This window comes from Oryctolagus cuniculus, chromosome 1 (assembly GCF_051225735.1).
Source record: "Oryctolagus cuniculus isolate XC-2025 breed Fujian yellow rabbit chromosome 1, ASM5122573v1, whole genome shotgun sequence".
NCBI classification, from domain to species: domain Eukaryota; kingdom Metazoa; phylum Chordata; class Mammalia; order Lagomorpha; family Leporidae; genus Oryctolagus; species Oryctolagus cuniculus.
In genome coordinates, this window is record NC_142867.1 from 65,796,793 (window position 1) to 65,823,539 (window position 26,747).

Genomic DNA, 26,747 nt, shown 5'->3' on the forward strand with positions numbered 1-26,747 from the left:
GTGATTTAACCTCTCTGTACCAAATTTTACTTACCTTCAAAAAGGGGATAATAACACGGCTTAATTCTAAGGCTTGTTATGGAGATTGGATGGGCAAATGTTTGTAAAGCACTTGGAAGAGAGCCTGGCCTACAGATGGTGGTATATGAGTGTTTGTTATACAACAATAGTTACCATTTCTGGAGCACTTTGCTATCTGCCAGGCATAGAATGTGTTACTTCCAACCCCCTCTCAATCATGGGAGGCAGATATATCATTTACAGTGGTGTGTTAGAGCTTGCTTGTACTTTCTTATGAGAACCAAATATTTTATTTCGAGAAAGTTTGGAAGTCAGTAGGTACTAAAGTCAGAGCCATTATTAAAAGTTAAATTATTGGTGCTGCTGTGTGGCACAGCAGGTTAAACCACTGCCTGCAGTGCCAGCATCCCATATGGATGCCAGTTCGAGTCCTGGCTGCTCCCACTTCCCATCTAGCTCCCTGCTAATGTGCCTGGGAAAGCAGTGGAAGATAGCCTAAGTGTTTGGGACCCTGCCACCCACATGGGAGTCCTGGATGAAACTCCTGGATCCTGGTTTCGGCCTGGCCCAACCCTGGCTGATGCAGCCCTTTGGGGAGTGAACCAGTGGATGGAAGACCTCTCTCTGTCTCTGCCTCTGCCTCCCTATATGCCTTTCAAATAAATAAACAAATCTTTTTTAAAAGGTTAAATTATATTTATAATCAAACATATTAAAAATGAAGATAATAAATATTCAAATATCACTTCCTAAGTATTTTACTACCATCTATGCCCAATCCTTTGCAGTATTTGCATGGTAGAAAAAAATGGTGTGAAATTGTGCCCTTCTCCCTAACTCTGCCTCTGGTGACGTCAGTAGCTGGCTTTGATATCTGCTGTGTGGAGCAGTGCTACCCTAGACATTGGCAGCCACTACAAATCCGGGTTTTTTTTTATTTGGCAAGTTGGTTGTTAAACACTTATCTGTATGCCTACTTTTAAGATGGTGAAATTGAGAAATTAAATGATTTTGCCCAAGGCCACACAGCTAAGAAGTGGTAATGTGGGAGGCAACCCTAGGATTTTGTTTGCTTGCTTGTGTTTAAAACAAAAGCTGTGTTTCCCAAGCCTCTGTGCTTGCTATTCAGCTACTCTCCCCTGAGCACAGGAACGTGCACACTGGATACACCTCGGACACAGAAACAGAAACAGGCGAGCTATCCCTTCCCTGGAGCTCCTGGGGCCTTAATGTGCACATCTAACCCCAGCACACCCATCCCGTGCACAGCTGTGAAAGTTCCTCTCCAGTCCCATTATTTTAATCCAGCCTAGGAATGCCTTTAGTCACTAATCTTTTTCTTTTTTTGAAGGTTTATTTATTTATTTGAAAGAGTTATACACAGAGAGAATAAGAGGAGAGAGAGAGAGAGAGAGAGGTCTTGCATCTGTTGGTTCACTCCCCAGATGGCTGCAATGGCCAGAGCTGCACCGATCCAAAGCAAGGAGCCAGGAGCTTCTCTCAGGTCTCCCACACGGGTGCAGGGGCCCAAGGACCTGGCCATCTTCTACTGCTTTCCCAGGCCACAGCAGAGAGCTGGATTGGAAGTGGAGCTGCCGGGACTTAGAACTGGTGCCCATATGGGATGCTGGCACTGCAGGCAGCGACTCTACCCACTCCGCCACAGCACAGGCCCCTGGTCACTTATCTTGATCATCCCATTGCTGTTTTGCCTGTGGTTCATTTTTGTCCATTATCCCTCATTCCCAGAACTTCCTTTCTGTTGTTCAGGGTTAAGATTAAACCCATTCTTTCCAACACCTGCCCTAGTTTCTATTTTCTGGGGTTGAGAAGGCTTGGAATAGTATTGAAGGTTTTCTAAATAACCAATTTCCTTAAACTTTTGATTAATGTAAATATGCATCCAGGAAACTACGCATATCAGAAGTGTCCCACTTACTCATTTCCACAAATTCAACAAACCCCCGTGACTGGCACCTTCCTTTCAGCAGCTTCTTCATCCTCTTGTCTAGTTTTTACTCTTCCAAGGGTAACCACGAATCTAATGTCTAAGTCTTGCAATTTTTTTCCTTTTAATTTTTATTTATTAGCAAGAGGGAGAGGGAGAGAGAGAGGGAGAGTGAGCTCCACCTGCTGTCTCAAATGCCCACCACGGGCAGGGCTGGGGCTGAAGCCGGGAGCCAGGAACCCAATCACTCGAACCACCACCACTGCCTCCAGGGTCAGGAGCTGGAGCCCTAGATCAAACTCAGGCGCTCTGATGTGGCAGGATACAGGCGTAACAGTCTTAACCACTACCCTTGCTGCGGGCACATCCAGGACTGTGTTGGGAGAACACTCTGTCCAGGATTATCTTCTCCTCCTTTTGGCATGGGCGTAGTGTCAGGACTCTTCTCTGGCCAACCCTCTTGACTTACTTCCTACTCCTGTGGAGCAATGACAAGAGACCTGAGTTCAGATTCCAGCACAACCCCTGAATAACCCCGTGGCCCTGGAAAGTCCACTTCTCTCTGAGCCTCAACAATCGAGTCTACAAAATATAAATGACACGATCTGTTTGCAGGGTTGCCATGAGGATCAACTGAAGTCTCAGCCTTAAACACCTTGTACAGTGTGCCTGCTGTGGAATCATGTACTAGCCAATTGTTACTGACTTGGCTTTGTGAAAGCACAATGCGAGGGTTTGTGTCTATTATTCTTAAATCTGGCCAAATGGAATGATCTGATTTTCTTATCTGCTCTTCCTCCCAGTCTTTGACATCTCAGTTAAGGCATCATTGCCATTTTCTAAAGATTTAGGTTCCACATATAGTTGTTTTTCTTGATTCCTATCTTTTTTACTCATCTAATTAACCAGTAGGTTTTGCTAACCCTAAAAGAAAACTCAGGCCACTAAATTTTCTCTTATTTCCTACTACCCTATTTTAAGCCAGCACTGTTGTTATGGAACATTCCAAAACCGCTTGGAGGAATTGCTATAGAATCCTGAAAACGGGGCCCACTTGCACAACACACAAGTCAATCACTCACTTGTGGAAGTGAATAGGTATTTATTGCAAAGCATAGAATAAAGAGCCAGGAAGCTATGGCTTAATTCCTAAGCCCCCTGAGGGTTTGGGGTAAAGGTTGTTATAGACTGAAGAGTTGAGACATGCATGTTCATGTCTCATGTTCATATGCAGATCACTGCTTGGTCTGTAGCACTTGTGGCCCTCCTGATTGGTTGGTGATACCGTATTCTTTTGGGAATTTTGGTGGTAGCAGAGTGGGCTCCAATCAGTCAGGTGGTAGCCACCTACTTCTTTCTCAGGGCCTGGGGTTCCAGATGAGACTAAACATCAAGAAATTGCCTACAGGGGAGATAAATGACCTCATGAGTCTTATGTTCAGGGATCCTGTAGGTCTAGTTACACCACTCCAACAATTTAGTGGATCATTTTATTTTAAAATATTTATTATTTATCCCAAAGGTAGAGTCATGGAGAGAGATACTCCCCAAATGACTGCAAACGCCAGGCTGAAGCCAACAGCCAAGAACTCAATCCAGGTCTCTTACATGCGTGGCAGGGGCCCAAGCACTAAAGCCACCTTCTGCTGCTTTCCCAGGTGCATTATCAGGGAGCTGGATCAGAAGTGGAGCAGCTGGGACTCATAAGGTATGCTGGCATTGCAAGCAGTGACTTAACCTGCTGTGCCACAAAACTGGCCCCTAGTGAGTTAATTTTGTAAGAGGTTGATTTGCGATCATAAAAGCTGGGCAAGGAAACTTTAAGCTAAGGGAAGGCAGCTGGGAGACCATGGGAGACTGGGACTTAAATATCTCCAGGAGAGTGTGATGTAATGAGAACGGCCTCCATGTCTTAATGACTGCAGCTGTACCCTCACTACCCTGAACCGTTCCTGGCCCTTGGTAGGCTTTTGCCATCTTACAGATAAGGAACCAGATTCTGAGTGGTTAAACAACTTATAAAACTCAGTACATAAAAAATCAGACTCAAGGGGCCAGGGCTGTGGCATAGTCAGTAAAGCTGCCGCTTGCAGTGCCCGAATCCCACATGGGCATGGCTTCAAGTCCTGACTGCTCCACTATGGATCCATCTCCCTGCTAAGGTGGCTGGGTACAGCGGTGGAAGATGATGAAGATGGCCCAAGTGAAGTGACCCATGTGAGGGACCTGGAAGAAGTTTATGGCTCCTAGCTTCTGGCTTCGGCCTCGCCCAGCCCTGGCTGTTGCAACCACTTGGGAGTGAACCAGTGGATGGAAAACCTCCCCCAATCCCCGCCCCGATTCTGCCTTTCAAATAAAAAATAAAAATTTAAAAAGAAATCCAGATTCAAATCTGGAGTCCTCTAGAGCTTGATTGCTTATTCACTATGCTGGGGACCTTGGCTTATCCTAAATTTTTGGTGATACTATGAGAAATTCTCACGCAATTCCCCAACCTGAAAATTCTCCTTGTCCTCTTTAACTGAGAAGGACGTGCATGCAACCCTACACACAGCCTCCTAAGGCATGGAGTGCTGTGGCCTCGTCAGATCTCCTCTCTCCCTGGCTCCTTCTCCCCCACATTCCCGCTATTCCCGCTATCTGGAGCTTTCTCTTCCCGGCAGCCGCTCCCGCCTCTCTCAGAAACGCCCCGCCTCCTTTACCTGCTTTGAAGAACTTCTAATTCTTTAACTGTGCATTATAACAGGCAAGTATTGTATTCCAGCCGGCCCTACTCAACTTTTATCTTTATCGTCCAAAACTGTGGCCTGCCTGAATAGGTTCCAAATATTTACTGAATAAAATATCGCGAGGCAAGGATTCTTTTATCAATTCACAGATGAAAAGGCTGTGGCTCCTACAGGTGCGGTCACTCAGCGGCGGGGTGAAACCCGACACCTCCTCTCCACACACACCACACACAAACCCGCCCCAACCAATGGCTCTTACTGGCTCCACCCACTTCACCCTGCGCCGTCTCCGTGACTAGTTTGACCCCTGGGCGGCCGCCGTAGCGCGTCGCTTCGGTTGCCGTGGGAAACGACCCGGGACCTGGGAGGGAGTAAAGACGTTTCCCGCCGGCGGGAGCTGCCGCTGTGACTGAGAGGGGGTACCCCGAGCCGGCGGGGCCGATTGCTGTGGCACCATGGCGGACCAGCTGTATCTGGAAAATATAGACGAGTTCGTCACGGACCAGAACAAGATTGTGAGGAGCGAGGGCCTGGGGGAGCAGGCGTGCGACTGGGGTCCTGGGCCGAGCCAGGGCGGTGGGGGCCTGGACCCTCGTGCTTGTGGTCTCGTGGGGGACTGGCCGAGAGGGGGGACAGGTCCCCGTCACCGCGTGCTCCCGGGGCGAGCGAGGACTCGCCGGGGAGGTCTAATGGCGCGCGCGGCAGCGGGCGTTCCTCGGGTAGGCGTGTTGGGGGCTGCCCCGGGGAGAGGCCGCGGGGGTTGAGGGTCTGTCTAAGGCGTCCCTACGCCGGCTTGACCCGGCGGGTGGCGTTTCAAGCCCCAGGTTTGCCTCTGAGGAAAGTGTGCCTCAGCCGTGTTGAGGGACGGTCTGACCTCGGGTTTCCTCTTCCTGGAAATTGGAGTATTGACGGGGGCGTGACCCGCCTGGCGGGGTTGGTGTCCTGATCGGAGGGGAGGGAGGCGAATGCGCCTTGCGAGGCGTGGTAGTGAGCGCCCGCTGGGTGCCGGGGCTCTGTGGCTACGCGCTGTTGCCCGTCATCTTTGCCTCGGCCCTCCCCACCCCCACCCCCGCCCCAGGCAGGGAGTCGTATTCCTTCGGGGAACCCCGAGGCCAAAGAACGAGTTCGGTCGCTCTTAGAGAGGGCGGCGCCGTCTTCGAACCTAGGCCTGGCTCTTCCACGAGTCCTTCGAGCTCGCCCCGGCCTGTGCCTGACCTGCCCAGGTCTTTTGATTATGGCAGCTCGGCCTGTAGCGAGCTTTAGCGAGAGAGTGACAGGCGGACGGGGTGGAGGAGGGCTGCACGCTTGGTGTCAGTGGTTCCCATCTGACCCGCTGCGGTCTTCATCCCGACCCCTGCACCGCCTGTGCCCCTAGTGCTCGTCCCTGTGGCTGCAGCTTTCCTGAGCGATTTCTGCATCATACGCTTGGGAAATCATTTAGCTCCTAGGTGAGTTTTCAGGTAGTTTAGGCCGGTGGTTCCCCCACAAAGGCAGAATCTAAAGAAAGGCCTAAGTGAAACAAGGAGCAAGAGGAAAAGGAGAGCTCTTTCTTTACGTGTATTCGGACTGTCTTTGTATGAAGCAGTCTGGGGGGAAAAAAACACAAACTTTTTGTTAGTGTTTGTAAAGTAGATATCTTTATTCTGCCAGCCCAGGTAGTTCTTGACAAAACTGTGGTGGTATTGATTGCAATTGATAAGGCACAATCACACTCACTTAAGATTACTGATCTAGGCTCTGGGGGCATTTCATAAAACATTCTTGAAAATTGCTTCTTCTTGCAGGTGACGTACAAATGGCTGAGCTATACACTAGGGGTTCATGTTAACCAGGCCAAACAGTAAGTCCAATTTACTACCAATTTTAATCACATAGAGGAGGGTTTTGTTTTGTTTGTTTCTTGTTTTGCTCTTTAGATAGCTCCTAGGATAGAACTAATTTTCTTTTTTTTTCCTGAGTAAATGGAAAAAAACACTTATTTTACTACCTCATATTTTTGTCTCTTTTAGGAGACTGGTAGACTTGATAACAAAGGTGTGGTGTGATCAATTTGCTGGATTCATTTGCATCCTTGGCCTGCTGTGAACATGTTTGTTATTTCAAATTTCTTAAATGAATTAGTTCTTTTTGCATCTAAAATTTATATGTCTGTTATCTTACGTCTTCACCACATTCTCATATGTGGGCCTTAGACCCATCTCCAGATGTTACTGGAGTACTTCATAATGAGGTCAACAGGTGTTCGACGCAAGCTGTGTGACAGGGTGAGCGATTTAAGTGAAACTGGAAAGGGAGTGTTTAGGATGGTGTATGGCCTTGCCTTTCTTCAATTTAGTGCCATGTCACCTTTCCTTGCCTAAATTTGGGATCTAACCCGAGCCCAAAAGAAAAGGTGAGCTTTTGAATTCACTTCCAAGATGTGGATGATGTCTGTGACCCAGGGGAGGAATTAGTGAACTGGCTGAGGATACATATATTGGGTTAAATTCTCATTTTGTTTGTTTGATTCCTAAGGGTGGTCTGAAGTTTCTTCTGGAGTCATAGAAACCTAGAGTCATGAGAACTTCCCACAAGTCTCAGAAAATCCCTGACTTCTAGAATGGGTTGATTTGGTTTTATTGGGTTAAGCACATCTAGGAGTCTAATTTGGGGTGTGATGTTAAAGCTTTCAAAACCCAGAAACTCTTATATAGGGATGGATTTGGATTGATTTTGACTAAAATTGCGTAAGACTAGTTCTGGCCCAAACCCAAGAGCTTCAGTTAACTTTGTCAGTGGATACCTATAAGAGTTATTGTCTGTTACCATTATGGGTATTTAAATAAGAGATGAAGCACCTGTTAACCTGTTGGGGTTTAAGGATGAATAATGACTGGATTCTCTGAAAATGAAATAAAGATGTATGCAATTTTAGTGGAGGTACCCCAATTACTTGTAATTTTTATAGCATTAGCACACTAATTCCTACCTGTGTACCCAACTTTACCTATACCACTCTCTGTCTCAATTGTGATACTCTAGCCATATTTGCTTTGCTTTCCTTCAGTTATGTGAAGTCATTCTCACCACAAGAACCTGTACCTTTCTCTCTGCCTAGATTGCTTTTCTTAGCTTTTTTCACCCTTCAGGTTTCAAACTCTAATTCCATGTTACAACAAGCCTTCCCCAATTCTCTATTCCAGGTATCCTCACCCTTCCCTATTTTTATCATAATACTGTTAATTTAGACTTACTATTTATTTTGAAAGTCAGAGTTACAGAGAGAGGGCGAGATAGAGAGAAAGTGATCTTCCATCTGCTGGTTCATTCCCCAGATGGCTGCCATAGCCAGCATTGGACAAGGCTGAAGCCAGGAACTAGGAGCTTTATCAGGTCTCCCACGTGGGTGGCACGGGCCCAAACACCTGGACCATCTTCCACTGCTTTTCCCAGGCCATTAGCAGGGAGCTGGATCAGAAGTGGAGCTGCAGCTGGGGTACAAACTGGCACCTATATGGGATACCAATGTCACAGACAGTGCCTTTCTCTGCTATGTCACAATACTAGCCCCCTACTGTTAATTTCTTTCATGATTCTTTTTTTTAAATAGATTTATTAAGACATGATTCACGTACTATACAATTTACCCATTTGAAGTATACTGTTCAATGATATTGTATACTTAGTTGTGCAGTCATTACCACAATTGCTTTTTTTTTTAAAGATTTATTTATTTTTTATTTATTTGAAAGGCAGAGTTACAGAAAGAAGATGAGAGACAGAGAGGGATCTTCCATCTGCTGATTCACTCCCCAAATGACCGCAACGGCCAGAGCTGGGCCAGGCCAAAACTAAGAGCTTTATTCATGTCTCCCATGTGGGTACAGGGCCCAAGCACTTAGACCATCATCTGCTGCCTTCCCAGGCTATTATCAGAGAGCTGGATCAGAAATGGAGCAGCCAGGACTCTAACAAGTGCTGATCTGGGATGCTGGCATTGCAGGTGGCAGCTTAACCAACGGTGCCACAGCACCAGTTCCTCAGGCTACATCTTAACTACTGTCAATCACCCTCCCAGTTATCAAGCTAATTTTTATTTTGTTGCTTATTTTTTTTTGTAGCAGGAAGCATATTAGCAAAGTTTAATGAGGAGAATACAGCTGACAGGCCAGGTGGGCATCTCAGCAAAGAACTGAGAGCCCAGCTTGCATTCAGACGAGTTTTTATAGATATGGGCCCACCGTTTCTCCTCCCCACTTCCTCTTCTGGGGTATTGCTGGATGGAGGGCTTTCTCAGCTTGGAATTTGGGAAATTCCTCTCAGTTTAACCAGCAAAATGTTCTTTGCCTTAATAGTCCTCCTGGTGCCAGGTGCAGAAGATTCCCCGAAGCTTCCTCCCCTCCCCCCTGCCTGGGAAGGGCTGGGACCCACCTAGCATGGTTATTGGACTTAGGCAAAACTTTTTTTTAAAGTTTTAATTATTTTGAAATAACTAGATACACACACACATACACACACACACATACACATCTTCCATCCTCTGGTTCACTCCCCAGATGACCACAACAGCCAGTGCTGGACCATGCCAAAGCCAGGAGCCTGGAGCTTCATCTGAGTCTCCCACATGGTTGGTGGGGCACAAATACTTGGGCCATCTTCTGCTGCTTTTTCCAAATCCATTTGTGGGGAACTGGATCAGAAGTGGAGCATCCAGGACTCAAACAGGAGCCCATATGGGATGCTGGTGTTGCAGGCAACAGCATTACCCACCATGCCACAACACCAGCCCCTTGGGCAAAACTTGGTGTCCAAATGCTGGTCTGCTTCCAAGGCCTGCTGCTTCTGCTTCTCATTCCACAGCACAGAATTCCCATTTTTGTTTTTCAGCCCCTCTCGCAATACATAGGCTAATGTTTACCTTCCTACCTAATGTTTCCCTCTCAAAAAAAAGTTACCCATGATCTCACGTGGGTAGAACAGGTGAAGGTCTGTCTTCTGTAGGTTCTTTGGGCTAGTGTATGGGCGGCGTAGAACTGGTATTATTGGTATTGGTTTTCTTCTCTTGCTGTCTGTCCTGTGGTGTTTGGAGGTGGCCTGGGAAAAGAGTGTCCTATGTGATCCAGAGGGCTGGTCACATGGTCCAGCAAGATAGGTTGGGACTCCTGACTCATGATCATCTGGAGTTGGGTGGCTTGTATTTGTGGCTCTTGTTTTCTCCTGGCCAGCTCTGCCAAAAATATGTCCCCAGAAACAGCAGGGTCAGAGGTCCTTGTCTTTGGACAAGAAAAGGAGTTCAGAAGTGAGAGTAACAATATGCATGCTGGCAAAGTTTAATGAAGAGAATATACCTGACAGGCCAGATGAGCATCTCAGCAAAGAAGTAAGCCTCAAACTAATTTTTTTTTAGATTTATTTATTTATTTGAAAGTCAGAGTTACAGAGAGAGAGAAGGAGAGGCAGAGAGAGAGAGAGAGAGAGAGGTCTTCCATCTGCTGGTTCACTCCCCAGTTGGCCGCAACTGCCGGAGCTGTGCCTATCCAAAGCCAGGAGCCAGGAGCTTCCTCCGGGTCTCCCACGTGGGTGCAGGGGCCCAAGGACTTGGGCCATCTTCTGCTGCTTTCCCAGGCCATAGCAGAGAGCCGATTTGGAAGTAGAGCAGCCAGTTCTCCAAGCGGCACCCATATGGGATGCCAGCGCTTCAGGCTGGGGCGTTAACCCCCTGCCACAGCGCTGGCTCCGCTCCCTCAAACTAATTTTTAAATGAACATTGAAATGTGTAAGTAGCGGCTGGAAACAACCATTTTATTCTCATGGATTCTTAATGGTCTGAAATTTGGACATAGAACAGAGGGAATAACTTATAGGTGTTTCCTAACTGGAAAGTCTCAATGACTAGAACCCAGTCATCTGAGTGCATTTTTTTGTACACATCTGGCAGCTGATGCTGGGCATTGGCTAGGATTTTCTATTCCCCCCAGTTCTTTGTATGTTTTTAGCATTACTTTAGACTCATAAAATGGTAAACTTGATAGAGTCTCAACCCTCATTGATTTGAACAAAATAATTTCACATTGTAAAAATGCTGTGGGGGCCAGCATTGTGGCATAGCAGGTGAAGCTGCCACCTGCAGTGGCATCCCATATGGGCACTGGTTCAAGTCCTGGCTGCTCCTCTTCCAATCCAGCTCTCTGCTGTGGCTTGGGAAAGCCGTGGAAGATGGCCCAAGTCCTTGGGCCCCTGCAACCACATGGGAGGACTGGAGGAAGCTCCTGGCTCCTTGCTTTGGATCGGCACAGCTCTGGCCATTTCGGCCAAATGGGGAGTGAACCAGCAGATGGAAGACCTCTCTCTCTCTCTCTGCTTCTCCTTCTCTCTGTGTGTAACTCTGACTTTCAAATAAATAAATAAATCTTTAAAAAAAAAAAAAAAGTTGTGAAAGAATTAGGCTAGGGAAGGCTGTATGGCCATGTACAGTATTTGTCCTGGAAAGAATTGTGTGTGGAATTTGCAAGGTAAATTAATAAAGTGAGAAGCTCTAATCATGTAGGAAGTGTGTGGTTTTTTTGTTTTGTTTTGTTTTGTTTTGTTTTGACAGGCAGAGTTAGTGAGAGAGAGACAGAGAGAAAGGTCTTCCTTCCATTGGTTCACCCCCCAAATGCCTGCCACGGCCGGCGCTGCACTGATCCGAAGCCAGGAGCCAGGTGCTTCCTCCTGGTTTCCCATGCCGGTGCAGGGCCCAAGGACTTTGGGCCATCCTCCACTGCCTTCCCGGGCCACAGCAGAGAGCTAGACTGGAAGAGGAGCAACTGGGACAGAATCCAGTGCCCCAACCGGGACTAGAAACTGGGGTGCCGGCGCTGCAGGCGGAGGATTAGCCTAGTGAGCCGCAGAGCCGGCCGGAAGTGTATCTTTAAAAATCATATATATATATTGTCATTTATATTTAAGAAATTCCATATTGCCGGTAAAATGCTTGACTTGATTAAATCAGAAAATGCATCTAAGAGCTTCAAAAAGTACTCAGAAATTACTTTTTTTTTTTTTTTTTTTTTTTTTGACAGGCAGAGTGGACAGTGAGAGAGAGAGACAGAGAGAAAGGTCTTCCTTTTACCATTGGTTCACCCTCCAATGGCCGCTGCGGCCGGAGCACCACACTGATCCGAAGGCAGGAGCCAGGTGCTTCTCCTGGTCTCCCATGGGGTGCAGGGCCCAAGTACTTGGGCCATCCTCCACTGCACTCCCTGGCCACAGCAGAGAGCTGGCCTGGAAGAGGGGCAACCGGGACAGAATCCGGTGCCCCGACCGGGACTAGAACCCAGTGTGCCGGCGCCGCAAGGCAGAGGATTAGCCAAGTGAGCCGCGGCGCCAGCCAGAAATTACTTTTTAAAGTTTGCTTTGATCTTGTTAATAAAGAGAACAACAGATTTATTTGCAAAGGCATGAAAAACAATCACTGTGGTGATATAGGCAAAGGTCTGAGTTTGGGATAAAAGCCCTACAGTTGGACAGTTAACTTGAGAGTGTCTTTGGTGTGGTACCTGCCTATCATGTCTCCTTCCAGCGTGGTCCTAACTAGTATAAACACACCAACGTGTTCCTGAGTCTGTTACCTTATTTGTCTTTCTAACATAATTGATGCAGTAGAAGGAAACACTATAGAGGCAAGGTGGAGAAATCAACAAAAATACTGAATAGGGTACGTTTTTATTCTTATAGTCTAGTGGGGATGGCACATAAGAAAACTAAATAGAGAATTTTAAGTGCTAAATAATGAGGTTGGGGTAAGTTCTGTTAGAGCTTGGAAGGTAGACAACCTTGCTTGCAGTGGGGGTGAGGGAGGGGGTTGTTAGGGAAGGCGTCACATAGGGGATGATGATAGAGCTTCTGTTTTCATGAGGAAATTGGGTGGATGAGGCCTGAGAAGAGCATTGCAGGCAGAAGGAGGGACGCAGACAAATGAGCCAGGGGTACTGCAGAATGCTTAAAATAGGGGAGTCAGGGAATGTGAGACATATAGGGTGCAGGATAAGAAGGGTCTTACTGCCTTTATTGGGAATTTGAAGTTGGTCCTTCCGGGTGGGGAGCCACTGAAATTTTGCAGACCAGTATTATTGAGCCAGCCACTTTTCAACGTTAATTATCTCAAATTTAACACATGCCAAAACTATCTCCTGATTTCTACCTGTACCACCAGCTTCTGCTGTCCCCCGTCTCCGTGAATGCTGCTTCCTTGAATTGCATAGTCTAGTCATCCTTGCCTCCTCGGTCTCTCACACTTCACAATCAGTCCATTGGCAAATCATGCTTTTCCCTTTAAGGTATACCCAGAATTGATCCACTACCTCCATTGCTGCTGCCCTGATTGAGCCCCCATCATGTTGAGCTTGGTCTCCTCCTTGCTTTCTCTTGCCCTTCCATGGTAAATGTGTTCTGCACACAGCAGTCAAGGATCCCTCTAAAAGATGACGTCATGTTACTTCTCTAAAAATTCTCATGGCTTCCTACAGTGACTGCAGAGCCCTCTGGGTCTGGTTCCTTCTCTGCTTTGCTTCAGCACTGGTTTCCTTTCTGTTCCTTGAACCTTGCTAACAGTCTTGCCTCAGAACTTCTGTGTTTGCTGCTTTCTCTGGAATATTTCCCCCCCAAAAAACCACATTGGTGGCCCTCTCACTTCCTATAGGACTCTGCTCATGAGATCTTCCCTAGTCACTTTATGTAAATTGCAAAACTTCTTATTGTGTACTCTCTGTTTGCTTTAATTTTTTTCATAGACTTACCACCAACCCAGATTGTGCAAGTACATTTACTTATTTATTTTTTTATCTCTATCTTCCAGAATGTAATCTCTAAAAGGGTAGGAACTTTGCTTTGTTCACAGCTGTGTCCCCATGGCATTGAGCATAAAGTAGCCACCCAGAATTTTTATTGACTGAGTGACTTGATTTGTATTTTTAAAACTTCATTCTGGCAACATCATGCACAATGAAAAGTGGGAGGAAGAAGGGGAATTGACATTTGGAATTGAAATGGTCCAGTCAAGAGATTTGAAGGGCATGGAATCAAGAATTACTTGGGAGGGAGAGCTGATGAGACTTGGCAACTCACTGCATAGGGAGGAGTGAAGAATAATGACTCCCAGATTTCTGGCTTAAGTAGTTTGAGCAGATGATGGTGTTGTCAGGGATAGAGGAGACCATGGGGATGAATGAAATAGACCAAGGTGAAGAAGTGGTGGGGAGACTAACCATGTCTAATGCTCCAGGAAGCCCCTCTGACCCAAGCAAGGATGGTGGGTCCCTGTTATACATGGAGTGAAAAGATAGCTAAAGACAGCACCAGCAGTTAAAGAGGAAGGAAGCAGAGAAGTCTGAGGATAACAATGGAGTGGAGACTGTTGGTGGGGTAGCAGGGTTCATGGAAGCTAGGAGGGTTCATTTCAAGAAAGCAATCAGTCGTATAGATTGAGTTTCTCTTGGGATTTTGGCATTTCTAGCCGTCTTTGGCTGGAATCTGACATCTTTTAGAGGCTCAGGAAATGTTTCTTGGTATCTTTTTTGTAGTTGAACTATAAATGACTGAGGGGAGCCAACTTCTGATATTTACTGGATCATAGGGCTAAACATGAATTTAGAGATTTTATTAGAAGCCGCATTATTCCTGTATTTAGTGCTTGGCCTCTCAGGTTAATGTGTAGTCTGAATACTGGGCAGTGGAGTAAGCAGCTAACATTCCACAGTTCCAAAACACTGTTGGATCTAAGTAAACATAAAATTGGAATTTCAGAGCTGGGCATTTGTGATTATGTACAGAGTAGTTCTTAATGTTTTGGAATAATGAACTCTTAGAAACTATTGAAAACCCTGAATCAGCCCCCTCTGAAAGAAGCACACATATGTTTGCTGACACTTTGGGATTTGAGGATTGTAGAGAACCTTGGGAATCTCAGGTTAAGAGAATCACTAATCTTATACAGCCCTGTTTTATACCTCAGGATATTGGGAGGCTTGGAAAAATCAGCTAACATACACAAGAGAACACATAGTAACTTTATTCTTGATTGAGATTTGTGTCCATCGTATGAGTAGCTTTATTATTGATTGAGTTTTGGGTCCATCGTATGAGGAGGTCTTCAAAAAGTTCTTGGAGAATGCATATTATGAAAAAAATGCACGGATTTCAAGGTTTTTTTGCACCAAAATAAACTTACTTTTTTAAAAGATTTATTTATTTATTTATTTGATATAGAAGAGAGAAAGAGAGAGAGAATATCACTCTTCCATCTGCTGGGTTACTCCCCAAATGGCCATAGTGGCTGGGGTTGGGCCAGGCTGAAGCCAGGAGATTCCTCTGGGTCTCCCACATGGGTTCAGGGGCCCAAGTACATGAGCAGCCAGGACTTGAACCAGTGCCCATATGGGCTGCTGGTACCGCAGGCAAAGGCTTAGCCTTCTACTCCGCAGTACTGCCCCAATAAACTTACCTTTTAATTCCATTTTTCCATGAACTTTTTGAAGAGCCCTTCATTGCCATTGTTTTAATAGATTCAGTCCCTTTTGGTCTATTATTAAATTTATTTTCTCTCCTTACTGGGTCACCACCAGTTCAGTATAGATGGCAGTTGAAATCTCCATTTTCTATCTGATGTCCATACCTTTCTAAACTGTCCATAGACTGGGCATAAATTACATTGTTTAGAAATTTGGTGGAGTATCAATTTCATAGTTCTAAGTTTCAAGGTGTAAGTTAAGAGTTGATGAGATAAAAACTCATGTTAATGACTTTCATGTACCTTCTTTTCTTTGGAACAGGATGCTGTATGATTACGTTGAAAGGAAGCGAAAGGAAAATTCAGGAGCCCAGCTGCACGTCACCTACTTGGTATCCGGCAGTCTCATACAGAATGGACATTCTGTAAGTTCTCAGAATCTTAGAGTGAGCTTATATGTCTGAGCAAAGAACAGTGTTATAACTTAACACAAGGGGAGAAAAAGACAAAGATTCATAACACAGCTGTTTTTAAAAGCTGCTTGAAGGAGATGATTATTTTCCATTGTTAGACTGACTCAAACTCTTAGAAGTCTACACTTGATCTTAGCCAAAAGGCCAAAAAGCGATTGAAAAGTCTAATTAATAGTATCTTGGCTGTGATGTAGAAAGTATGTCGTCATTACAGTTTTCTAAGTAACAAGACATTAGGTCATGCTTCTATTATTCCTTATAGCTTTTTCTTCCTCTTGAAGATATATTTGGGACAATAGTAGTTGTCTATTCAAATTTCAAGCCACAAACCCAGGTGTCAGAAACGACATTTTTTAAAAATTGACATTTTAATTTTGGTAAGCTGTGTCTTAAGTGGCTGAGAGATAGTGGGTATTGACAGGGAGCTGAGTGAATGCAGAGACCTGAGCCAGGAATAACTTCATTCTGCATTATCTTTTTATAGTCCTCTCTAGTATCTGATCATCCATCAGCACAGGTCACTGCTACATTTTCACCATCCCAACCACAAAGCTGTCTTGGGCCTGCTGACTTTCTCTTAGCTTCCACATCCTTTTGGGCCCAGGGATCATTCTGTTACTTTCATTCTTTGGTGGGCACCAGAAGCTCCCTCTGTTGAGATATTTTGTTCCCTTTTCTTACGCTGACAAAGCCCTGTGAACTTTAAAAATTCCCCTTCTGGTTTCTTTCCTGGAGGAAGGCATACGTCCTGTGTTTTCATTTCCTCAAGCCTCCTATCTTTTGCTTCTGCCACCATCAGTCCCATCGGACTTGGCTCAAGGATCAGGATCTCTCTTCAGATAGCCACTAATTTAAATTTTCTGCTTCCTTTTTTTTTTTTCTCAAAAACTTATTTGCTAAAATGCTCACTGGATTTGTTTTTTAGCAATGGAGTCCCAAACATGTGGAATTTAAAACTGGAATGTCAATGTAGTAATTTACAAGGAGAAACAAAACTGCCAGTGGGATCAGATCCAAACATTTGCTAGCCAGAATATTCTTTTCCTGGTTGACAAGCTATTTGGTAACGCAGAGAATAAGATACAATCATACATTGGTTAACACTGAGATATGTTCTGAGAAATGTGTTAGGTATTTTTGTCATTGTGCAGACATCACAGAGTGTACTTACACAGACCTGAATGGTATGGCCTGCTACACACCCAGGAAGTAGTCTGTTGCTCCTAGGCCACAAACCTGTATAATATGTTACTGTGCTAAATACTGCAGACAGTTATAATACAGTGGTAACTACTTGTGTACAGTTATAATACAGTGGTAACTACTTGTGTATCTAAACATAGAAAGGGTACAGTCAAAATACAGTATAAAAGGGTTTTAAAAATGATTTACTTTTAGAGGACACTTACTATGAAAGGAGCTAGCAGGAGTGGACGTTGCAATGGGTGAGTCAGTGAGTGGTGAGTGAGTGTAAAAGATGACGAATTGCTGTCACTGCTGTAGGCTTTATCAACCTTGTATCCTCAAATAACACTGCATTTATGAAAGCATATTTTATTTCAGTAATTAACCTTAACTTACTGTAACCTTTTTTACTTTTTTTTAAGTCAGAGTTACAGAGAGAGAGAAAGAGAAGCAGAGAGAGAAAGAGAGAGAGAGAGAGGGAGGGAGAGAGGTCTTCTATCCATTGGTTCACTCCCCAATTGACCGCAATGGCCAGAGCTGAGCCGATCCGAAGCCAGGAACCAGGAGCTTCCTCCAGGTCTCCCACGCAGGTGCAGGGGCCCAAGGACTTGGGCCATCTTCTACTGCTTTCCCAGGCTATAGTGGAGAGCTGGATTGGAAGTGGAGCAACCGGGACTCGAACCAGCACCCATATGGGATTCCAGCACTGCAGGCGGCAGCTTTACCCACTACGCCACAGTGCCAGCCCGTAACCTTTTTACTTTATAAGCTTTTAAATTTTTAAGCTTTTTGACTGGTAATAACACTTAGCTTAAAGTGCATCATACAGCTACATAAAAATATTTTCTTTACATTCTTTTCTAACTTTTTTGTTACAAATTCAGACAAACATACAGATTAGCCCATGCTTACACAGGATCAGGACCATCGATATTACTGTCTCTTCCACCTCCACATCTTGTCCCACTGGAAAGTCTTCAGGGACAAAAACATGCATGGAGCTGTCATCTCCTAGGAAAACAGTGCCTTCCCGATGCTTTCAGATGGACCTGCCTGGGGCCTTTCCTTTTGAGAGGGTGTCACTCATTTCACAAATGTGTCCATGGTGGTTTACTTGATTTATTTATTTTTTCATCAAAGATTTGCTTGTAAGTAGATAATGTACCCTGAACATTCCTCTCTATAATGAATACCTTTTGGTATTGGGGTCCATGTTTTTGAACTTTTCAAGGAGCTTGTTGAGATCTGCATAAGCCTCTGCTAACCTTTCACTGAATTTTCTTGGAGGTTCTTTTTATTCTGCAGTTTCCTTTTCTTGTTCCTGCAGCTCTGTCTTTACTAGATGATAGGAAATTTTATTTATTTATTTATTTTAAGAGATGGGAGACAGCTCCCATCCACTGGTTCACCTAGCATGTCCACAATGACCAGGATTCTGCAACTGGGAACTCATTCCAGGTCTCTTAACATGAGTGACAGGAACCCAACTACTTGAACCATCACCTCTATCTCCTAGGATCCATATAGCAAGAAACTGGAATTAGGGGCTAGAACTAGGGAATGAACCCAGGCACTCTGTTCTGGCCAGGTGTCCTAACCAGTGACTTTACTGCTAGGCCAACACCTGCCCAGTGATAGTAATTATTTTTTTTCTCTTAGATTTATTATTATTTTTTAGGTTTATTTGAAAAGCAGAGTGACAGAAAGAGATATCTTATATCTGTTGGTTCATTCCCTGAGAGAGAGATCTAGTATCTGTTGGTTCACTCCTTAAATAGCTGCAACAACAGGGGCTTGGCCAGACTGAAGCCAAGGTCTAGGACTCCTTTTGGGTCTCTGACATGGCGGCAGGGATTCAAGCACTTGAGTGGGATTGCTGTAGCTGAAATAGGTGTGAGGATTTTGGAGCCCTAGACTTGCCCTCCTAACAGCCTCACATGGGAAGCTCTGGAGCCCTGGCCAAGTAAGGATGCTTACCTATGTTTTTTTCCTTAATGAGGCACTCCTACAGAAAGATGAATTATTTTGCTTGTGTTTTAAATTTGTATTTATCCATTTGAGAGACAGAAACAGAGAGGACGAGCTGCCACCTGCTGGCTCACTCTCCAGTTGCCTACAATATCAGAGCTGAGCCAGAGCCAACCTTGGGAGCCAGGAACACAATCCACATCCCCTTTGTTGGTGACAGGAACCCATTTACTTGAGCCGTCGCCGATGCCTGCCAGGATCTGCATTAGTAGGAAGCTGGAGTCAGCAGCTGGAGTCAGTTGTTAAACCCACATACGCTGATGTGGGACATGGGTGTTTTATCCAGCACTTTAACTACAAGATTAAATGCCTGCTCTGTGTAAAGTAAATTTTTAAGCATATTAGCGAGTTTTGTTCTTTGGATTCTTCTAGTTTTTTCTTAAAGATGTGTTTCTGGGAAGAAGGTGTTAAAGGCTTCGTATGGATTTTTTTAAATATAAATTTTTATTTTTCCAATTACCGTGTTCATTATAAAAAGTGTTTAACAATACCCAGAAAGTACAAAGCCTCTTTCTAATCTCATCATGGAGTTTATTCCAGAGAATTATTTGAAAATTTCGAGGTAATGTTTGTGTGATTCTTGACCTGACCCATCTTTTATCAGTTCCCCATTAGCTTTCTATCTGAAGATGTTACTGATACTGGTTTTATAATGTGTCAATCATTAATTTACCAGAGGTTACAAAATAATCACTTTTTTTTGCTGGCTTTTTTTTTTTTTTAAGATTTATTTATTTATTTGAAAGTCAGAGTTACACAGAGAGAAGGAAAGGCAGAGAAAGGTCTTCCATATGCTGGTTCACTCCCCAGTTGGCCTCAGCAGTCAGAGCTGGGCCGATCTGGAGCCAGGAGCTTCTTCCAAGTCTCCCATGTGGGTGCAGGGGCCCAAAGACTTGGGCCATCTTCTACTGCTTTCCCAGGCCATAGCAGGGAGTTGGATTGGAAGTGGAGCAGCCGGGACTTGAACTGGCACCCATGTGGGATGCCAGCACTGCAGGCGGCGGCTTTACCTGCTGTGCCACAGCGCTGGCCCTCTGCTGGCTTTTTTTTTTTTTTTTTTTTTTTTTTTTATGAAGAACTTTGACCAGCCATATTTTCCCCTTAATTACTAAAAATCTCAGGGCTGACCCAACAGCCTTGGGGTTTGTAGATGCAGTCTTACTCTTGTGTCCACCTTCCCAGGAGCCCACTGAATCAGAGCCCCATTCTGATTCATATTATTCTAACACCTGCAAGGTGGTATTTCCAGTCTGTTGTGTTTGTACATTTTCCATAACTCCCCAAGGCAGCATTTAGCTACCTTCTGTGCTAAACTTTTCCTAAGGTACAAATTACTGTTTTTAGATCTGTTACTAAAAAAGAGTGAGTAGTTCCTAATGCTCATTCTCACAAGCTTTGTAATTTTTAGTGTTCAGTTTTACAGAACATGACATATAGAAATGCCCATTTTAAGAAAAAACGTGGCCGGTGCCGCGGCTCACTAGGCTAATCCTCCACCTTGCGGTGCCGGCACACCGGGTTCTAGTCCCGGTCGGGCGCCAGATTCTGTCCCGGTTGCCCCTCTTCTAGGCCAGCTCTCTGCGGTGGACCGGGAAGTCAGTGGAGGATGGCCCAAGTGCTTGGGCCCTGCACCCCATGGGAGACCAGGATAAATGCCTGGCTCCTGCCATGGATCAGCGCGGTGCGCCGGCTGCGGCGGCCATTGGAGGGTAAACCAACGGCAAAAGGAAGACCTTTCTCCCTGTCTCTCTCTCTCTCACTGTCCACTCTGCCTGTCAAAAAAAAAGTAATAATATTCCCAGTTCAGATTTGTGATTTTGCTTTTTGAAAAACTTACTTGATTTCTATATTGTTTTATTTCATGAACTTTGTTGTTCCTACCCAATGTTAACATAAGTATGTATTTACTTTAGTCAAATATGAAGGTTTTTTTTTTAAGGTTTATTTTATTTATTTGAAAGTCAGAGTTACATAGAGAGAAGGAGAGGTGGCGGGGGGTGGGGTGGGGGGGTGGGGGTGGATCTTCCATCTGTTGGTTCACTCCCCAATTGGCTGCAGTGGTCGCAGCTGTGCCGATCCGAAGCCAGGAGCCAGGAGCTTCTTCCTGGTCTCCCACATGGGTGCAGAGGCCCAAGCACTTGGGCCATCTTCTATTGCTTTCCCAGGCCATAGCAGAGAGCTGGATCATAAATCATACAGTGGAGCATCTGGGTCTCGAACCAGCACCTATATGGCTTGCTGGCATTGCAGACAGTAGCTTTACCCACTATGCCACAGCACCAGCCCCCTGTTTATATTTTTAATGTAAGCAAATGCTTATTTGTATTGCCCCTCTTTCTTAAAGTTTCCTTAGGTAAAGTGGTCTTTTTTGTTTGTTTGTTTTAGATTGATTTATTTTATTTGAAAGAATTAAAGAGGTTTTCCATTTGCTGGTTAATTCTCCAAGTGGCCACAATGCCAGGGCTGAGCAAGGCCAAAGCCAGGAGCTTTATCTAGGTCTCCTATGTGGGTCGCCAGGGCCCAAGCACTTGTGCCATCTTCTGCTGCTTTTCCCAGGTGCATTAGCAGGGATTTGGACTGGTACTGGGGCAGCCAGGACTTAACTGGCACCAGAATGGGATGCTGGCATTGCAGGCAGTGGCTTTATTCCATGTGCCGCACAAATCTAAATAAATTGAAAGAAATACGAGACAGGATTTTTTCTTTTACCAGAGTGGAACTAAATTAGAAGTCAAATAATGAAAATGTTTCTGGAAAGTCTCCAAATATTTGAAATTAATAACATACTTCTAAATAATCTGAGTCAAAGAAACAATGAAATTAAAATCTTTTGAGATGAAGAAAAATGAAAACAAAACATAGCAGAATCTGTGGAGTACAGCAGGAAGCAGTACTTAGGGGAATTTGCAGAAATAAAAACTTAATATAGAAAAGAAAAGAGTTTTGAATCAATGACTTTAACTTCTAGCTTAAGCTATAAAAAGAAGAGCACATTTGTAAGAATAACAACAAAGATCAGAACGGGGGGAGGTGAATGGAAAACAATGAAATCTAAAACTGGTTTTTTGAAAAGATCAATAAAATGGATAACCTCTAGCCAGATTAATCAAGAAAAAAGGAGTAAAGAAATAAATTGCCAATATCTGAATTAATTACACATGTATTAAAAGGATCATAAGGATAAAATATTGTGAACAACTTCATGCCAATAAATTAACAACATGGAAGAAACAGACAAAATCCTTGTAGGACACAAGCATCCAAATTTTACTTTTTTTTTAAATTAATTAATTTTTTATTTTTTTGATAGGCAGAGTGGACAATGAGAGAGAGACAGAGAGAAAGGTCTTCCTTTACTGTTGGTTCACCCTCCAATGGCCGCTGCAATTGGCACACTGCAGCCAGCACACCACGCTGATCCAAAGCCAGGAGCCAGGTGCTTCTCCTGGTCTTCCATGTGGGTGCAGGGCCCAGGGACTTGGGCCATCCTTCACTGCACTCCCAGGCCACAGCAGAGAGCTGGACTGGAAAAGGGGCAACTGGGACTAGAACCTGCTGTGCCGGCGCCACAGGCGGAGGATTAGCCTAGTGAGCTGCGGCACCAGGCCAAATTTTACTTAATCACTATATAACTTGAGTAACTCTTAAAAATATTTAATTAGGTGAAAAATATTCCATCAAAGAGAACACCAAGCCCAGATTGCTTACTAGTGAATCTACCAAATATTTAAGGAAAAAAATAATATCAATTTTACAAACTTCCAGATAATTGAAAATATTTTCAAATATGTCCTGTGAGACCAGTGCTACTCTGGTGCCAAAATCAAAAACATTATAAAAACCCTACAGATAAGTGTCCCTCATGAACATAGATACGAAAATTGTAAACTACAGTGCTGACATCCCATATGGGCGTTGGTTTGAGTCCCAGCTACTCTGCTTCTGATCCAGCTCTCAGCTAGGCCTGGGAAAGCAATAGAAGATGACCAAAGTGCTTGGGCCCCTGCACCCATGTGGGAGACCCAGAAGAAATTCCTGGCTTCTGGCTTTGGATTAGCACAGCTCCGGCCATTGTGGACAATTGGGGGAGTGAACCAGTGGATGGAAGACCTCTCTCTCTCTTCCTCTCCTTTTCTCTCTGTAACACTGACTTTCAAATAGATAAATAAATCTTTTAAAAATTTTAGCAATAAAAAATAGTTCAATATATAAATTGATAACATAACCCAGTCATGAGAACGACCAGTATAATTAATGATATTAGCAAATTATAGAAAAACCGCATCATTTCAATAATACAAAGCATTGGATACAATGTAATATCTGTTCTTGAGAATAATACTCAGCAAACTAGAAATAATAGACAAGTTCCTCAACCTGATACCTACCACTAACATTACACATAACAATTAAGACCAGGTGCTTTCCTCCTAACATCAGGAATGAGACAGACCTCCATCTTCAGTACTTATATCTGCAGTGCACTGGACATTTTAGCCAGTGCAATAAGGCAAGAAAAATAAATAAAAGTCATCCAAATAAGAGAGAGAGTACTAGGGGCAGGCATTTGGCCTAGAGTTGAAATGCCTGGCTTCTAAATTGAGCACCTGGGTTTTATTCTCAGTTCTGCTCCTGACTCCAGCTTACTGCTAATGCAGGCCCTGGGAAGCAGCAGTGATGGCTCAGATAATTGAGATTCTGCAAACCATGTGAGGACCTAGACTGAGTTCCTGGCTTCCAGCTTCAGCCCAGGGTCATTACAAGTATTTGGGGAGTAAATCAGAAGATGGGTATCTTTTTCTCCTTTCTGTTTTGCTCTCACTCTAGCTCTCTGCTTTTCTCTCTAATAAGTAAATAAGAACTTTTTGAAAAGCTTTCAGAAAGATGGTATGAAAGTTGACTTTGCAGACATTATTTTCTTTGTGGACTACAATTAAGTCTAAGAAAGCTATGGTATCTAATAAGTGAGTTTAACATGGTTTTCAGGATTACGATCAATCTATAAAACCAATGCCTCAATATACCAGCAAGAACAAATGGAAATTGAAGAGTTTTAAGTACATGATTTATAATATGCTAAAGGTAAGCTTGATAGGCCGGTGCCGCGGCTCACTAGGCTAATCCTCTGCCTGCGGTGCCGGCACACCAGGTTCTAGTCCCAGTCGGGGCGCCGGATTCTGTCCTGGTTGCCCCTCTTGCAGTCCAGTCTCAGTCTCTCTCTCTCTCTCTCTCTCTCACTATCCACTCTGCCTCTGGGGGAAAAAAAAAGATAAGCTTGATAAAAAAATATGAAATATATGTATACTAAACTTTTGAGAGAAATTAAAAGTCTTAAGTAGATTCATAGAAATAACTTGTTCATGAGTCAGAAGACTCAACATTAAGGAGTCAGTTCCCCTCAGATTCATTTAAAGATTCAAAGTAACCCCAATCACTTTTAAAATAGAAGTGAACAACCTGATTATGAAGTTTATATGGAAATGCAAAGAGCCCGAATAGCCAAAATCACTCTGAAAAAGAACACTACTTGTTTTTAAAATATATCATAAAGACAGTGTGATCTTGGTGAAAAGACTGATAAATAGATCAATATAACAGAATAGAGGTTCCCGTAGGAAACTTATACAAAAGTGGATGATTGATTTTTGACAAAGATGGAACATAGTGAAAGGAGAGTATTTTATTTAACAAATATAAATTTCCAAAGTACAGCTTATGGATTACAGTGGCTTTTTCCCCCCCATAGCTTCTCTCCCACCCGCAACCCTGTCATCTCCCGCTCCCTCTCCCATTCCATTCATATCAAGATTCATTTTCAATTCTCTTTATATACAGATCAATTTAGTATATATTAAGTAAAGATTTCAACAATTTGCACCCACACAGAAACACAAAGTGCAAAATGCTGTTTCAGTACTAGTTATAGCATTAATTCACATTGTACAAGACATTAATAGGACAGATCCTACATGAGAAGTAAGTGCACAGTGACTCCTGTTGTTGACTTAGCAAATTGACACTCTTGTTTATGGCGTCAGTAATCACCCCAGGCCCTTATCGTGAGTTGCTAAGGCTATGGAAGCCTTTTGAGTTCACCGACTCCGATCTTTTTTAGACAAGGTCATAGTCAAAGTGGAAGTTCTCTCCTCCCTTCAGAGAAAGGTGTCTTGGCTTTCCATGCCTAAAATACTCTCATGGGCTCTTCAGCCAGATCTGAATACCTTAAGGGCTGATTTCTATCAGTTAGTATTAGCAGACACTAGTCTTGTTTATGTGATCTCTTTGACTCTTAGACCTATCTATCATTATGGTCAATTGTGAACAGAAATTGATCACTTGGACTAGTGAGATGGCATTGGTACATGCCACCTTGATGGGATTGAATTAGAATCTCCTGGCACTTTTCTAACTCTAACATTTGGGGCAAGTCAGCTTGAGCATGTCCCAAATTATACATCTCCTCCCTCTCTTATTCCCACTCTTATATTTAACAGAGATCACTTTTCAGTTAAATTAAACACCTAAGAATAATTGTGTGTTAATTACAGAGTTCAACCAATAGTATTAAGTAGAACAGAACAAAATACTAAAAGGGATAAAGTATTAAGTTGTTCATCAACAGTCAGGACAAGGGCTGATCAAGTTACCATTTCTCATAGTGTCCATTTCACTTCAACAGGTTTCCTTTTTGGTGCTCGGTTAGTTGTCACCAATCAGGCAGAACATATGATATTTGTCCCTTTGGGACTGGCTTATTTCACTCAGCATCATGTGTTCGAGATTCTTCCGTTTTGTTGTAAATGACTGGATTTCATTGTTTTCTACTGCTGTATAGTGTTCTATAGAGTACATGTCCCATAATTTCTTTGTCCAGTCTACTGTTGATGGGCATTTAGGTTGATTCCAGGTCTTAGCTATTGTAATTGAGCTGCAGTAAATTTAAGGTACAGACAGCTTTTTTGTTTGCAATTTAATTTCCTTTGGATAAATTCCAAGGAGTGGGATGGCTGGGTTCTATGGTAGGGTTATATTCAGGTTTCTGAGGAAACTCTGTCGTTTCTAGGAGAAAACCTTTATGACCTTAGGGTAGGCAAAGATTTCTTGAATGTGATGTGATAACAGAATTTTTAAAATTAATCTATTGATCTTAGAATGAAAAATGTCTTCTCTACAAAAGACAGTGTTAAGAGAATGAAAAGACAAGCCATAGACTTGGAGAAAATGTTTGCAAATCACATATCTCATAAAGGACTTGTATTCAGAATATTGTAAGAACTCTCCAAACTTTAGAAAGTCACAAAGAATTCAAACCTTAAAAATTTTTGGGTGGAAAGGATATATACTGGCCAATAAGCACTTGATATTCAACATCATTAGTTATTAGGAAATATAAATTTATTGGCCCTGAATCAAGACCAGCAGTTTGCTGAAGCTGTTGGTTTCAAGCAGGAGCCTAAAGAAATGTCTTTCTATGGTCTGTTGACCATTTCAGAACTTCTGAAGTGTAATGGTCAATTCATTGGGAAGAAACACCAGAGTTGTTGGTGATAGATATGGGCTAATATTTATTTTTTAGTCTTTGTACTGGGATTCTTAAAGATTTATATTTATCTCTAGATTCTTTTTTTTTTTTTATTTTTTTTATTTTTTTTTGACAGGCAGAGTGGACAGTGAGAGAGAGAGACAGAGAGAAAGGTCTTCCTTTGCCGTTGGTTCACCCTCCAATGGCCGCCGCGGCCGGCGCGCTGCGGCCGGCGCACCGCGCTGATCCGATGGCAGGAGCCAGGAGCCAGGTGCTTTTCCTGGTCTCCCATGGGGTGCAGGGCCCAAGCACCTGGGCCATCCTCCACTGCACTCCCTGGCCACAGCAGAGGGCTGGCCTGGAAGAGGGGCAACCG

General features: G+C 43.8%; 1 protein-coding gene, 1 long non-coding RNA gene and 1 other non-coding gene across 10 annotated transcripts in view; 2 read left to right on the forward strand and 1 right to left on the reverse strand.

Annotated features, from left to right (window-relative positions):
• Nucleotides 1-2,309: 2,309 nt before the first annotated feature.
• LOC138849953 (uncharacterized) lies at nucleotides 2,310-4,921 on the reverse strand. Of its 2 annotated transcripts, XR_016232514.1 has the most exons (3): nucleotides 4,672-4,808; nucleotides 3,321-3,371; nucleotides 2,310-2,447 (listed from the first exon to the last, which is right to left on the reverse strand). It is a non-coding gene; the product is annotated as an uncharacterized LOC138849953 (long non-coding RNA). The 2 variants fall into 2 exon arrangements; XR_011389270.1 differs by lacking the exon at nucleotides 2,310-2,447 and having other exon boundaries at nucleotides 3,056-3,371; nucleotides 4,672-4,921.
• Nucleotides 4,922-4,980: 59 nt separating this feature from the next.
• Nucleotides 4,981-26,747, forward strand: part of POLD3 (DNA polymerase delta 3, accessory subunit) — a 59,770-nt gene continuing 38,003 nt past the window's right edge. For 2 of the 7 annotated variants that reach the window (XM_008264043.4, XM_002708695.5), the window contains exons 1-3: nucleotides 4,981-5,213; nucleotides 6,483-6,538; nucleotides 15,486-15,588. In XM_008264043.4, the coding sequence (XP_008262265.1) occupies nucleotides 5,154-5,213; nucleotides 6,483-6,538; nucleotides 15,486-15,588 (219 nt within the window). In that variant the 5' untranslated portion in view covers nucleotides 4,981-5,153. Of the gene's footprint in view, nucleotides 5,214-5,623; nucleotides 6,147-6,482; nucleotides 6,539-6,952; nucleotides 7,091-15,485; nucleotides 15,589-26,747 lie in introns of those variants that run through there. The other 5 variants (XM_089330854.1, XM_089330859.1, XM_089330865.1 and 2 more) reach the window with 3 other exon arrangements.
• LOC127485218 (small nucleolar RNA SNORA2/SNORA34 family) lies at nucleotides 26,248-26,384 on the forward strand. Its single transcript, XR_007912364.1, has one exon. It is a non-coding gene; the product is annotated as a small nucleolar RNA SNORA2/SNORA34 family (small nucleolar RNA).